The sequence below is a fragment of the Priceomyces carsonii genome, assembly GCF_900007245.1.
Source record: "Priceomyces carsonii strain CBS4050 genome assembly, scaffold: Debaryomyces_carsonii_scaffold_1, whole genome shotgun sequence".
Lineage (NCBI taxonomy): Eukaryota > Fungi > Ascomycota > Pichiomycetes > Serinales > Debaryomycetaceae > Priceomyces > Priceomyces carsonii.
The window spans coordinates 2,184,604-2,196,346 of record NW_026946674.1 but is presented as its reverse complement, the minus strand read 5'-3'; the positions used below and the strand labels follow the sequence as shown (position 1 = coordinate 2,196,346).

Here is an 11,743-nt window from a genome sequence, read left to right as displayed (position 1 = left end):
TTAAGTATATTTAGCTTGTATAATAATATATCCTTGTATATATATAATATTTTGACATTTGGTATAATTTTAATTTGTGGCTGCGAAAATATATATATATTGTACTTCAGCGTTTATTATTGAAAGTGAATGATAATAGCTTCCTAGATAAAAAGATTCAATCCAAAAAATGAGCTTTTGGGACTTAAGATTATATACTCATAATGTCAGGATTTATGTGGTTGTTGCCATTTTAATATGGTTTCTTTACATATATGTTTTTCCTGCTCCATTTCTCAAAGAAGAATGGATACCTTTAAACAAATTGCCTGTCTATGAAAAACTTCCACAGTGTTTTGATACGACTGATGGAATTGAGTGTTTCAGAAGATATCGACCAGAGCTTGTGAAGCAATCTAAAAGGGTATTAAGTACAGAATCATATACAAATTTTGAAAGGTAAGCCTCTTTTTTGAAACGAAATAGAGATTCAATTACTAACTTTCATCCTCACTAGATGCCTCTCGTCACTAAGCAATAGCTCAAACGATATGTCATTGATCTTGAACATTCAATCATGCCTATATAAAGCAAGTAAGACTGCATCTCCTTCGAGCTCAGGCAATTTATTAGGAAAGTTCAGTATGCTACTTTTGTCTTTATTAATGGCACTAATGATTGCTTTGCACATTCTTTTTGTTGCTAGAAATCAAAGGATACTTGCGAATGCTTCCTGTAGGATTGAAGTCCTTAGTACGACCACTGATAAATTATTTAATATGGTGATGACATTGGTTGAGAAACAGAAGCAAGTTTGTGATGCAGCAACATCCTTCATTCAAAAACACGAAGAGAATATAGATGTCGAAAATTCTTCAGCAAAAGATTATGTATGTGAAGAATTAGGGATATTGAATGACTCTATTTTAAGTGTAAAAAATGCTTTTGAAGACATGCAACATAATTTCACTCTAGTTCCTTTGGCACCTATAGGAATATTTTCGGGATCATCAGGTACACAAGATGCCCTTGAGTACAACTTTCCAATAGACCGAAATCAACAAGAACTTTCTCTGAGACTTCCCCAAGTGTCCAAGTCGGTTGATTCAAGATTTTTTAACGAAAATAGAGAAACAGAGAATTGGATCAACTCCAAAAATGAGATCACACAGTCTTACAAAAAAAATTGCAAACTTAAGCAGAAAAATAATGCAAAATCATCGTTTGACATCTCTACTACAATAGGAAGACAAGCTTGGAAGTCATATGTTAAAGAGAATTTAAACAGCTCGGTTAATTCTTATTTGGGCTGCATAAAAAAGGAGGAAACAAAAGATGGCTCCCAGATCCTAAAACCAGTGGATCAAAATCAAGCAGACTGTAGCATTTCAGAAAATCCTCAAATCAGATATAGAGATTTAGTCAAATCAGACTGTAATAATAAACCGTTTAAACGATTATTTGTACCTGGTCGTGGTTGGATATCTCTCAGAAAGCTTGAAGAAGAAGAGAAGAAATATGGATCGATGAGCTTTGTGAATAACCAGCCTGAACAAAAAGTAGAGGTTTGAATCTATCAAAAGAAGTCAATTAATACGATTCGTATTTCAGTCCCTATGAAGAGACCAATCGATGACTATTTCTTCAGCTGCTGATAGTATTTGCAGCATTACGCTTTTTATAAGATATGATATTTTTAAGAAGTTAATCAAACTAATTTGTAGCCAGAGCAAGCTTAGCAATCTTAGCAATCTTAACGATGCCTGACTGTATATCTTTTCCTCTAATTGATAATACAGTTCGAGCTATTAGATCAGATGATGTAACATTTGACACGGCCAATATGTATTTTTCACATGCGCGAAGAATGATGCCCTCCAAATTTTAGATGGATGTAAGATCTTATTTTAAAAAGGAGAGCAGTTATAGTCAATAAAATATTTAAGGAGAACATAAAGGAAATCTTTAGGTCCGCGAATGACGGAGCTTGACGCTAATAATTTCAAGCGTAAGTGCTCGTCTGACTCAAGGAGACCCAAGAACTCTGAGCGCACTGTTTCACCTCCACCGCCTTATGAAAGCGTTGACAAGACGGAAACTACCAATATTAGCCCGAAAAATGATGAAGATTTAGTTTCAGCGGCTGAAGTGTTGACACTGCTCACAAGTCGAACATGTACGCCTCCAAGCGGCGATATGATAAATTCTAGTGCTTGTGGTTTTGTTGTTGACAATCAAAACTCAATGACAACAAATCCTTCAACTCAGCACCCGTTGGTGTCAAAGGTTAATAAAGTCACCAAACATCCTTTGGTGACAAATGCTGTGAAATACTACGAAAATTCGAAACGTAATTATGCCCCCTTCAATTACGCAGCCGAAATTGTGGAGAATGTTGCATTTCCTGTTGTAAGCAAAATTGAACTTAATCTCAACAACAGACACATCGCTAGGCAGTTGAGGAAGGAAGAGGTTGCTTCACAAGCTGGTACTTCGTCTAAGGATTTTAAAAACAAGAAAAGAAGATTAAGTTCCTTTAATGAAAAGATACCACAATCAAAGCTTAAAGATCATTCTGTTGAGAGAAAAAGACGTCTTCAATTTTGTTTGCAGATATTAAGGTTAGCTAACGATAATATTAATAGCAAAGTTAGTGTTTTACAGCAAAAAGTAATAGAGAAGGAAAAGGAGGTAAAACAAAGGAAGTCGCACCAACTGCAAGACGGTCGTGGAGTTTTGGAGTCTTCCCAACAACCTCTGAGCCAAGAACGCAATCTGTATGTGGAGCCCAAATTATCTAATGACGCAACTCGTGAGACAGAGACAGAGATCGTCACAACAGTGAAAAAGATAATACGACTTATTTCAAACTTCAGACCATCCTCATTAAGCCCAGAACAAACGTCACCAACCTCCAATAGTGAAGATAGTGCTGAAAACACCGAATTCAAATCAACGATACGAGACATAATATTGAAACTTCCGAGAGCGATACAACAAAATTCGGCTCACTCTGAGACGCCTTGCCAGCAAACTAATGATAAAATTATTGTTCTCGCCAAAGAGTCTCTAGATATGATTGGAAGACTTACCACTGTGTTTAATGATCAGTTAGAGAGAGCGGAGGTATGGGTCGCAGGATCAGAATGGGAACCATCTTCTGCGACAGAGGACCATAAGCTACAAACTTCAGACAGGGAGTTTTCTCCAAATCAAGTCGCCGACGATAAGCAATGTCAGTAGATAATGAATGAATAAACATCCAAGTAAGTCTCAATGTACTGACTATGTATTCCATAAGAGTAGAATATAAGCAATGTACTTAATACTGATTTGAATATCAAAAAATACGCTACATTTCAGATCTCTACAGATGCTCTTTAGTTATTGGCAGGCTTTTTCTTTTCGATGCTCATTGATAACAGACTATATTACATCGCGCCGCACACAGGATCTTTCTCAGCACATAATTTATTGAGCAATTCTTATTCTATGACAGTATTGTAGTTAAGCATAACATATGCTACTTGCCGAAAATTGGAGTAATACGAAACCCTAAATATTACAGCCCCTTAAGCAGCGAGTCTATTAAGTATTTTGTTGTGGACTAATCATGTGTCACCGTTTTACTTTAAGCAGTAACAAAGTATATATCACTTCCAAAATAGGAAATATCTGCTACGATAAATTAAAATTTCCTTATTCGGAAACTTGATTAGCACCTATATGAAGATATTATGATATAGGCAGTTAGGAGGGACAATTTCACATAAAATTGACAGCGATATGAACATATTAATTACCGAATTAAGTAATTTGAAGATGGAGATTATCACTCTCATTTCTCTTACAGGGAATTTGTGGGCAAGAATTATTACTGACAGGAGCATGGAAATTGATAGTTTGCCAGTAGGGGTAGTTCCAAAATATAAAAGAATTTGAATTCTTCTTCAGGTTTCAAAATCTTGTTTCCTGAAGCTCAATCTCCTTTTTATTGAATACAGAGAATTTTCAGTGTTCGTTTGAAAGAATCTTGCTATTGGCAAATACATTTCTTCAAAGATGACTGATCTCATTAAGTTGACTGGAAGCGAGTTAAGTCGCATTAGAAACTCCTGGATTGAAATCCAAAGCAACAATAGGTACCATAAGGATGACTTTATCACAAGGTTATATTCCAATTTGATGGCAGCAAACCCACAAGTCAAAGATTTTTTACAAGAAGAAAATGTCATTGAAGAGTCTTCTTTGTTCGGGGACTTGTTAAGTTACTCAGTAATTTATTTGCACGATCCAAAATCATTGAATGAATTTTTATCTCAGTTTTTTCAGAGCCACCTTCAATTTGTAAGCAACGCAGTTCGCTATCTTGAGCCGATGGGAAATGCTTTGGTACAAACGTTCAAGCAATGGCTTGGTAATGCTAAATTTAACCTCGAATTGGAAAACTCCTGGATAAAACTTTATCTTTTTATCGCTAATACGATGTTGAAATATGACACGGATGATGAATCAAGTGACGCTAATTCTACATTCAGTAAGGTTGAATCTCACGAAGCTCAGGAAGGGCCCCTTGACGAAATTAAGCCATTGAACATTGGAATACCAAAGGTAAACCAAGAGGTCCAAGAGGTGCCAGAAGTTGAACAATCTGTGGTTGTTCATGAGCCTAAATGCGGGCAGTTAAGCTCAATAGAAAATTCAAATGTCATTCAGTTTCAATTGTCACAGAACGAGAAATATCGTGGCTTTAGAAGAAGTGTACAATTCGATGTCCCAAATCCAGAACCAATTTCTGTAAAGGTTCCTAAATCGACTGGTTTCCAGAAAGTTCATAGCCCTATTGGCGCAGATGCGTTAGAAAATCTGCCATCCGTAATAAGCAAAGATGCTAAGTTCGATCCCAGAAAGCTGAGAAGAAGCATTTCTCCTCCTAGTGACGATGATCAAGTAATTCCAGAGAGGCTGAGAAGCAGAACACCTTCTGTGCCTGTGAATGATGTTGAACCAGTACTTACACCCCGTTCACACAAGAGAAATTCTAGCCTTTCTCAAATATCATTGCATGATGAGGGTGAATCTCATATCAACTCCCCAATTGGTGTTAGGAAAAAGAAGTTTGATAAGCCATCCAGGTTGATTATCGATACTTCAGATGACGAATTTGATGATGACAAGGAAAAAGGTTTCGGTTTCGATCCCCGCAGAAAGTCAATGAAAAAATATTCATTCCCAGGAGTGTTCACAGAGGATTCTGATCTTGAAGAGAATAATCTACAAAATCTTGAGAAAAACGATTTCAAGAACGCAGATAATGAAGAAATATCATTCTCTTCAAATGCACGGTCAGAATACTTGGAAAATGAATTTAAGAATAGTGACAATGATTTGGCCTCAACAAAAAGACAAAGTAGAGCACCCGTGTTTGAAGCGACAAGCTTTGGTTTGAAGGGATTAGATCCCATTGCCGAAACTGAGGATGATTCAGCTTCATCCAGATATGAAAGTGATGAAGACAATAGTCTTACAGAGACAGAAGAGAAGTCCTCTAGTGATGCAGATGAAATGAGTTCTGGCGTCTCCACCTTGTCATTGCATAATAGTGATTATAGATCCTCCATTAGCTCAGGCAATGAGGTATCTTCAGCACTGTCTCCAACGCTTGGTGGTAAATTACCAGTTCATCGTGCTAAACAACTTTCTCAATCTAGTGAAATAAGCTACATGAGACCTTTGGGTGAAGCACCTATGTCAAGACTTTCTTCATCTAGGTCATACACTTCTTTGTTATCGACGAATTCTCAAATGGGTCAAAGAGCATCCTTAGGCTTCATGAGAAGCAGTTTTGTGTTGAAAAAAGAAATGGAAAGTTACGGCTATAATCTCCCAGAAAATGTGCTTGCCAAACCTCCCACTATACCTGCAGCTGTAGCAGAGACCTCGAAGTGTCCTTCTAAGGAAAGCATTACTTCATTGGCTTACAACTCTAGCGACGATGGATGTTTCGATTTACTCAATTCGTTCAATTCATACACGCCTACAAATGGGAGAAAAAATATCGACCAAATGCCAAAGAGTAGGAAGTCGTTTCTTTTCAGAACAACCACTAGTTCATCAAAGAAGGGTTACCCACCATCTGTCGCAGAACTGTCGACAAGCGTCAGGGAACCAATAAAGAGAAGATTCAGTTTCTCTTCCTTGTTCTCGTCATCCTCTTCCTCATCTTCCTCAAAAGCCGCTACAAGGACATCTCATTCACTGAAAAAGCCATCGAGATCGTCTTTGGCTTCACAATCAGTAAGTGATGTGACATCCGTCGCATCAGTACTGAGTGGAAGGTCCTTAATCTCAGGATTCTCCTTCTTGTCTAGAAGGAAGTCTCTGGTTGATAGCAGGTCACAACGGGACGCAAAGAAGGGAAAGTACGCAATAAAATCATCAGCACACAAGGTGCTTTTCACTAAGGTTGCTTGAATAACCTCGGTTGATGAATTACGAAACTTTTGCAATCCAGATTACATAATAAGTGCGATTCTAAAGACGTCATGACGATGAAGTGCATTGTTGAAGGATTGTGGGCGCAAATGCTACATCAAATTAATACCCATCAATGGACTTCTTATCTAAGACCAAACTCTGCTTATTTCATATGTTAATAGTATATACCACTTAGCTTGTTTTAGATCTAACAATGTACAGTGCCAATTTTGGACAAACTAGGACAATAGATTAGTAATATTCTCACCATAAAATTCTCTCTTGGCATTAGTTCGAAAGAATTGAAACTAAAGTCCTTCACAGTCGCATATCGGGCGAACAAGTCATCCAACTTTTTTCACCAGTCTTAACTGTAATTTACTACCTAACTCCAGGTTGCTACCGCGGTACGATTTCGAGCGCGATTAAGGAGTTTTCTTAGAAATAGCCTCAGCTTTGGTCCGGGGTTTTCTCACTTGGTTACATCCTACCGTCTCTATCTGCCGCTTCCTTCTTCAAGATTGGGACTATTAAACAATAGTTCCTGCCTGTAGCTTGGGGTTGACACTCACTAAATTGTAGTTGCGACCACCTCCTTCGGGGGCGTACGTTGTCCGCATTTTTAAATTCACTAAAAGTAGCATTCATCTTAAGAACAAAACTTCTATATCGGGAAATATTTTAAAATCCTATTGTTGGGGTGATATTTTTGAACAAATTTAATAGTAAAGGTTGAAATTGTAAATTTGATCTTAATATCTATTATGCAAGGAATAATAGACACCCCAATTGAGCTATGAAGTACAGGTCTATTCTTTATAAGCTGCAGTGACAAGATGCACTTGCTGAGAGCAGTGAGCTTCTATGAGGATTGATACGTGCATTGACACCACCTCAATATCAGCACAGATACAGGGAAAGGCAGGATTGTGAGGGAAATGCTGCGCAACAACATTCCTTATAAACGTTTGACATTTCCTCTACTTTTTTTTAAAGAGGGGAGCAACTAATTGACATTTGTTAAATTCGAAATATTATCTTGACAGCTTTTGGGAGAACGTGAACAGGACTGGAGCCAGTTACATATCCAAGGAAGCTTAATAATTAGAGATAACATAAGACCACCTGGGTAACAATAATATTCATAGATCGATGTCTGTTTCAGCGTCGTCCATTTATAGAACTAGTACAAATGTGTCGCAGGCTGCACGGAAAGACCTCCTGCTAATGGGAAGAGAAATAGAGGAATTGAAAAGGATATGGGATTTATTAGGGTTAGTGAAACACATAGGAAAACGCGCTAACAATTATGACCCTTCTGTAAAAGAGGATGATACCTATGAAGGGCAAAGAATAGCCAATGCACTTGGAGACTATTTCGATGTACCTGTGACTGAGTACCATGTCCACAATTTGCAAGCTTTTCATCTTCGACTTTGTTCTCATATTATGGAACGAGAGCAAATTCAGTATTCGCAAGCTTCTTATTCGATGCCTGAAATGCTAGAGAATATTAGTGTTGATTACCAAGTCACTGCTATTATTCAACTTTTGACTGCTGTTATATACTTTTACAGTGTCAACAAAGTCGTTCCAATGTCACTTTTGACTACGTGGGGCAAAAGAAACTCAAGGATATGGGATTTTGAACAGAAAAAATATAATGTGTTCGGAGAAAGTCTATTGGCATCAATTTCCGACGTCTTATCTAAAAGCTTATTTACAGTAGAAAGTGAGCAGGTCTTCATACGGTTTTATACAAAATTGACTACTTTTCTTTCTGCTCAAGTTCCCGATCCTATTGTTGATGTCCCTTTGTCAGGAACATTCGTGTCTACTTCAAGCGCCGCATCTTATAAATCATCTCGTGCATCTTCAAACTATCAACAAGATGAAGTATCAATCTTTTCTAGCGACCATACTGGACTAGAGTCGACCTTGAGGTCCAACGATTCGGTCTTGGAAAATAATGTTGTAGATATCGAGGATATAAATGAAGAAGAGGAGAATATCGCAGAAGACTCTTCAAATGATTCTAGTGACGATTTAAACATATTCAAAATGCCGGATGTGATATCCAAACCTAAGAAAGAAAGGTACATTGCTAGATTAAAAAATTATAAATTGAGAAATAACGTGGAGAGAAGAAGTTCTACTCGTTTGGTTCCCTCTTTGTCTCATAGATAAATATTTCATTATGCAAATGGCTAATTCTAATTTACCAGCGTCCGAGTGTCACAGGTGTAGATAATCTAATTAAACCTAAATTCAGCATAGTTTATTTCAGACATTGAACATTATCACAATTTGAGACACCATCGTAAAGGCAATTGAATTTAGTTGTCAGTCCATAAGCGCTTCCTTTCTTTTGTAACACGCCTCTAACATTACTGCTAAACTCAGGCTGGATTGTTGCACTATGAATGTCAAAATCATGCAATATTTCCCTCACTTGAGAAACGGCTTCCACGAAAGCTTTTTTGTCAATCAGCTGATCATCTGAGTTACCACCAGCCTTTTCTTGAAGCTCTAAGTGTAACGAAGCTATAAGGATATCTTCGTTCAAATTCCAAACATGAAAGTCATGGACAGATTTCACAGTTGGTAGTTTCAATATTTCTTTAACGACTTCGTTAGAGTTCACGCTAGGTGGCGTAGCCTGTAATAAAATCTTTGAGGATTTTCTGCACAACGGCAAAGCTGAGGAGAAAATAATTGTTGTAATGACCAAAGATATAAAAGGATCCGTGTAATACCTCCAAGAATAATTAGTTTTCCATATAAAAAGTGCAGTGATAATGACTCCAACATTCCCCAAGGCATCCCCTAAAACATGCAAGAAAACACCTTCAAGATTCAATGAACGCTTCTTTTTCGTCTCCTTATTCTGGCGTATCAAAGGGCTACTCTCACTGTACCGGCGAACAACATTATCTGGCATGTAAGTGGATACATCTGTGTTAGACTCGGAATGAGGAATCAGATGTCCGTTTGAACCGTGACTATGTCCATGTTCACCATCCTGCTCCAAGTCTGTATTTCCACCACCGTGAGAGTGCGAATGTCCATGTTCATGGAACAAAGCTAAGCCAATAAAATTACTGACTAAGCCGGCACATCCAACAACTAAGATCAACTTGGGCTGGGAGATTTCTTGAACTTCAAAAAATCGTTGAATAGCTTCAATCAAAATTGTGAAGCATAATGCAAGCAAGAAAACCGCGTTCATCAAAGCACCCAAAATTTCAGCTCTCTGCCATCCATATGTATATTTACCATCAGCTGGTTTACTGTTCTTGACTCTGACTGCTAAAAGAGCAATAATCAACGATATAATATCATTTAACATATGAAATGAATCCGCAATTAATGCTAGCGAATGGACAGAGTAGCCAATAATTGCTTCAACAAGGAAGAACAAAACGTCCAATACAAGCAAAGTTATGATTCTCACTTCTTTACCCTTCATTTTGCTTGGTTGGTGTTGTGAATGTTCTTTTGCTTACATGATTAAAAGATTTTATTGTAAACGAGGAACAAAATGACACAAGACGGGTGCTACTTAACCGCACACGCACGACTCTATAAAGAGAAAATACACGCCATACCATGTACCATGTGTGGATTATGAAGACAATAGCATTTCATGTAGACAAAAAATATTTACAGAGAAGAGCTCCACACCTACCAGTACAGCTGCTTATATCTGAGTAAAGGTAAAAGTCAAGTACCATCACAAAAAAAAAAAAAAAAAACTAAACCTAAAAAAATGTTTATCACCAGATATACTCTTAGCGTCTCATCGGTCAAATATATAATTGCAATCGAAAAACCAAACATATCGGCAAAAAAAAAGGCAAATAATGAAAGCAACGATAACATATAACAGCATAAATTCCAAAACACTATTGTACAAAAATTATTTGTGGAATATGCTACCAATACCGTAACGAACAAATCCCAAATATGAAACCAAAACCCTTGTAAAAAAAAAAAATATCACATACAAGATGATAAATACACATTACGAATGCTCTCATAACAATAACATTAATCTTTCGATAATTTTAATAAGTCATTAAAACTTATTTTCTGCGCACCTCCATTTACCTCCGAGCCATAAGTAATAGGATGTTGCGTAGGATGTAAAAGGGATTGCGGCATTGGGCATGCTTGCTGATATGGATTACTCATCATTGGATGAATTCCAATAGGCTGCCCGATATATCCTCCATTTGTTGGATAGGAGTAATTATAACCAGGGGAATGATTTGGAAATGGTTGATAAAGTGGATAACCATTTGTACCATCTATAAGAGGAGCTGAATGAGGAACTGTGGCAGGCACTACGAATGGTGATACAGCAGAATGCTGAGGAGGGCCACGAAGCTGACCATTTGAAGGGCCAATTTCAGGTTGCAAAGTCAGCTGCTTTGGTGAAGCCTTAAATGTAGGTTTCGGTAAGTTCAAAGCAGCCGGCGAAGAATGAAATGATGATCCCGCATAAGTGTCTTCTAAAGCAGAAGACTTTCCATTTGTTTTCGACAGCTTCTTATTACGATTAGCATCCCTATTAAAATTTGGCTTTTCTCCGTTAGGCAAGGATTGTTCCAAAGAATTATTTCCATCAACATTTGCTTTAGGAGCTTCTCCATGAAAGTTCGGTTTATCGCCGTTAGGAAGAGAAGGCTGTTGTAATTTTTTCTTATTCCTGCCCGCCTCTTTCAGCCCAGATGACCCATCAATTTTTTCATTACTCAGATGCTGTCCTGAAGCTCTCTTGTTAGACTTCTTGGAAGCCTTCTTTTCATCGGAAGATTCACAGTCAGAACTAGCTTTATTGTTCTTGATTGTTTTCTTTTCGAAATCCTTATCCTTCTGAGATTTTTTACTCAGATGCGTTTTCTTTGTTTTTCTGGAACTTTTCCCGCCAAAGTCTACCTTTTGACCATTCGGTAGCCTTCTATCATCATTTGAAACTTTTAAAGACTCGCCAGCATTGCTTTTCAGAGCCGACATTGTTTTCGAATCTAAGCTTGACTGTCCATGAATAGGTATTGCTACCTCATGTGTCATCATACTCTTGTAATGGAAACTCGGACGTAGTTTATTCTTTCAAAAATAAAGACTTAATCTATTAAATAACTAGACGATATTTATTATTCTTTGACATGAATAGTTGAATACTGAAAAGAAGCTAGCAAATACTTGTCATATCCTCTACAAGTTAGTTTCCGAACACATGCTCTTGCGTGACCACTCTTACAGAGCCGATATCTAAAGCGTA

General features: G+C 37.4%; 8 protein-coding genes across 8 annotated transcripts in view; 6 read left to right on the top strand and 2 right to left on the bottom strand.

Annotated features, from left to right (window-relative positions):
- The window catches only part of PRCAT00001214001 (uncharacterized protein), a gene marked incomplete at both ends in the record, with an annotated part of 5,136 nt that extends 5,132 nt beyond the window's left edge, over positions 1 to 4 (top strand). The window contains one exon of the mRNA XM_062950982.1: positions 1 to 4. This exon is cut by the window's left edge and continues 5,132 nt beyond it. Within this exon, the coding sequence (XP_062808030.1) occupies positions 1 to 4 (4 nt within the window).
- Positions 5 to 169: 165 nt separating this feature from the next.
- PRCAT00001213001 (uncharacterized protein) lies at positions 170 to 442 on the top strand (the record flags this gene model as incomplete). Its single annotated transcript, XM_062950981.1, has 1 exon — positions 170 to 442. One exon carries the CDS (start codon positions 170 to 172, stop codon positions 440 to 442), a length of 273 nt encoding a protein of 90 aa, XP_062808029.1.
- An 88-nt stretch (positions 443 to 530) lies between these two features.
- On the top strand, positions 531 to 1,550 carry PRCAT00001212001 (uncharacterized protein; the record flags this gene model as incomplete). Its single annotated transcript, XM_062950980.1, has 1 exon — positions 531 to 1,550. One exon carries the CDS (start codon positions 531 to 533, stop codon positions 1,548 to 1,550), a length of 1,020 nt encoding a protein of 339 aa, XP_062808028.1.
- Positions 1,551 to 1,956: 406 nt separating this feature from the next.
- OPI1 (transcriptional regulator) lies at positions 1,957 to 3,222 on the top strand (the record flags this gene model as incomplete). Its single annotated transcript, XM_062950979.1, has 1 exon — positions 1,957 to 3,222. The coding sequence occupies one exon, from the start codon at positions 1,957 to 1,959 to the stop codon at positions 3,220 to 3,222; it is 1,266 nt and encodes a 421-aa protein (XP_062808027.1).
- An 819-nt stretch (positions 3,223 to 4,041) lies between these two features.
- Positions 4,042 to 6,453, top strand: PRCAT00001210001 (uncharacterized protein; the record flags this gene model as incomplete). The annotated part of the gene is made up of 1 exon (XM_062950978.1): positions 4,042 to 6,453. The coding sequence occupies one exon, from the start codon at positions 4,042 to 4,044 to the stop codon at positions 6,451 to 6,453; it is 2,412 nt and encodes an 803-aa protein (XP_062808026.1).
- Positions 6,454 to 7,608: 1,155 nt separating this feature from the next.
- Positions 7,609 to 8,643, top strand: PRCAT00001209001 (uncharacterized protein; the record flags this gene model as incomplete). The annotated part of the gene is made up of 1 exon (XM_062950976.1): positions 7,609 to 8,643. The coding sequence occupies one exon, from the start codon at positions 7,609 to 7,611 to the stop codon at positions 8,641 to 8,643; it is 1,035 nt and encodes a 344-aa protein (XP_062808025.1).
- A 91-nt stretch (positions 8,644 to 8,734) lies between these two features.
- On the bottom strand, positions 8,735 to 9,925 carry PRCAT00001208001 (Zn(2+) transporter; the record flags this gene model as incomplete). The annotated part of the gene is made up of 1 exon (XM_062950975.1): positions 8,735 to 9,925. The coding sequence occupies one exon, from the start codon at positions 9,923 to 9,925 to the stop codon at positions 8,735 to 8,737; it is 1,191 nt and encodes a 396-aa protein (XP_062808024.1).
- Positions 9,926 to 10,506: 581 nt separating this feature from the next.
- On the bottom strand, positions 10,507 to 11,535 carry PRCAT00001207001 (uncharacterized protein; the record flags this gene model as incomplete). Its single annotated transcript, XM_062950974.1, has 1 exon — positions 10,507 to 11,535. The coding sequence occupies one exon, from the start codon at positions 11,533 to 11,535 to the stop codon at positions 10,507 to 10,509; it is 1,029 nt and encodes a 342-aa protein (XP_062808023.1).
- Between the last annotated feature and the right edge of the window lie 208 nt (positions 11,536 to 11,743).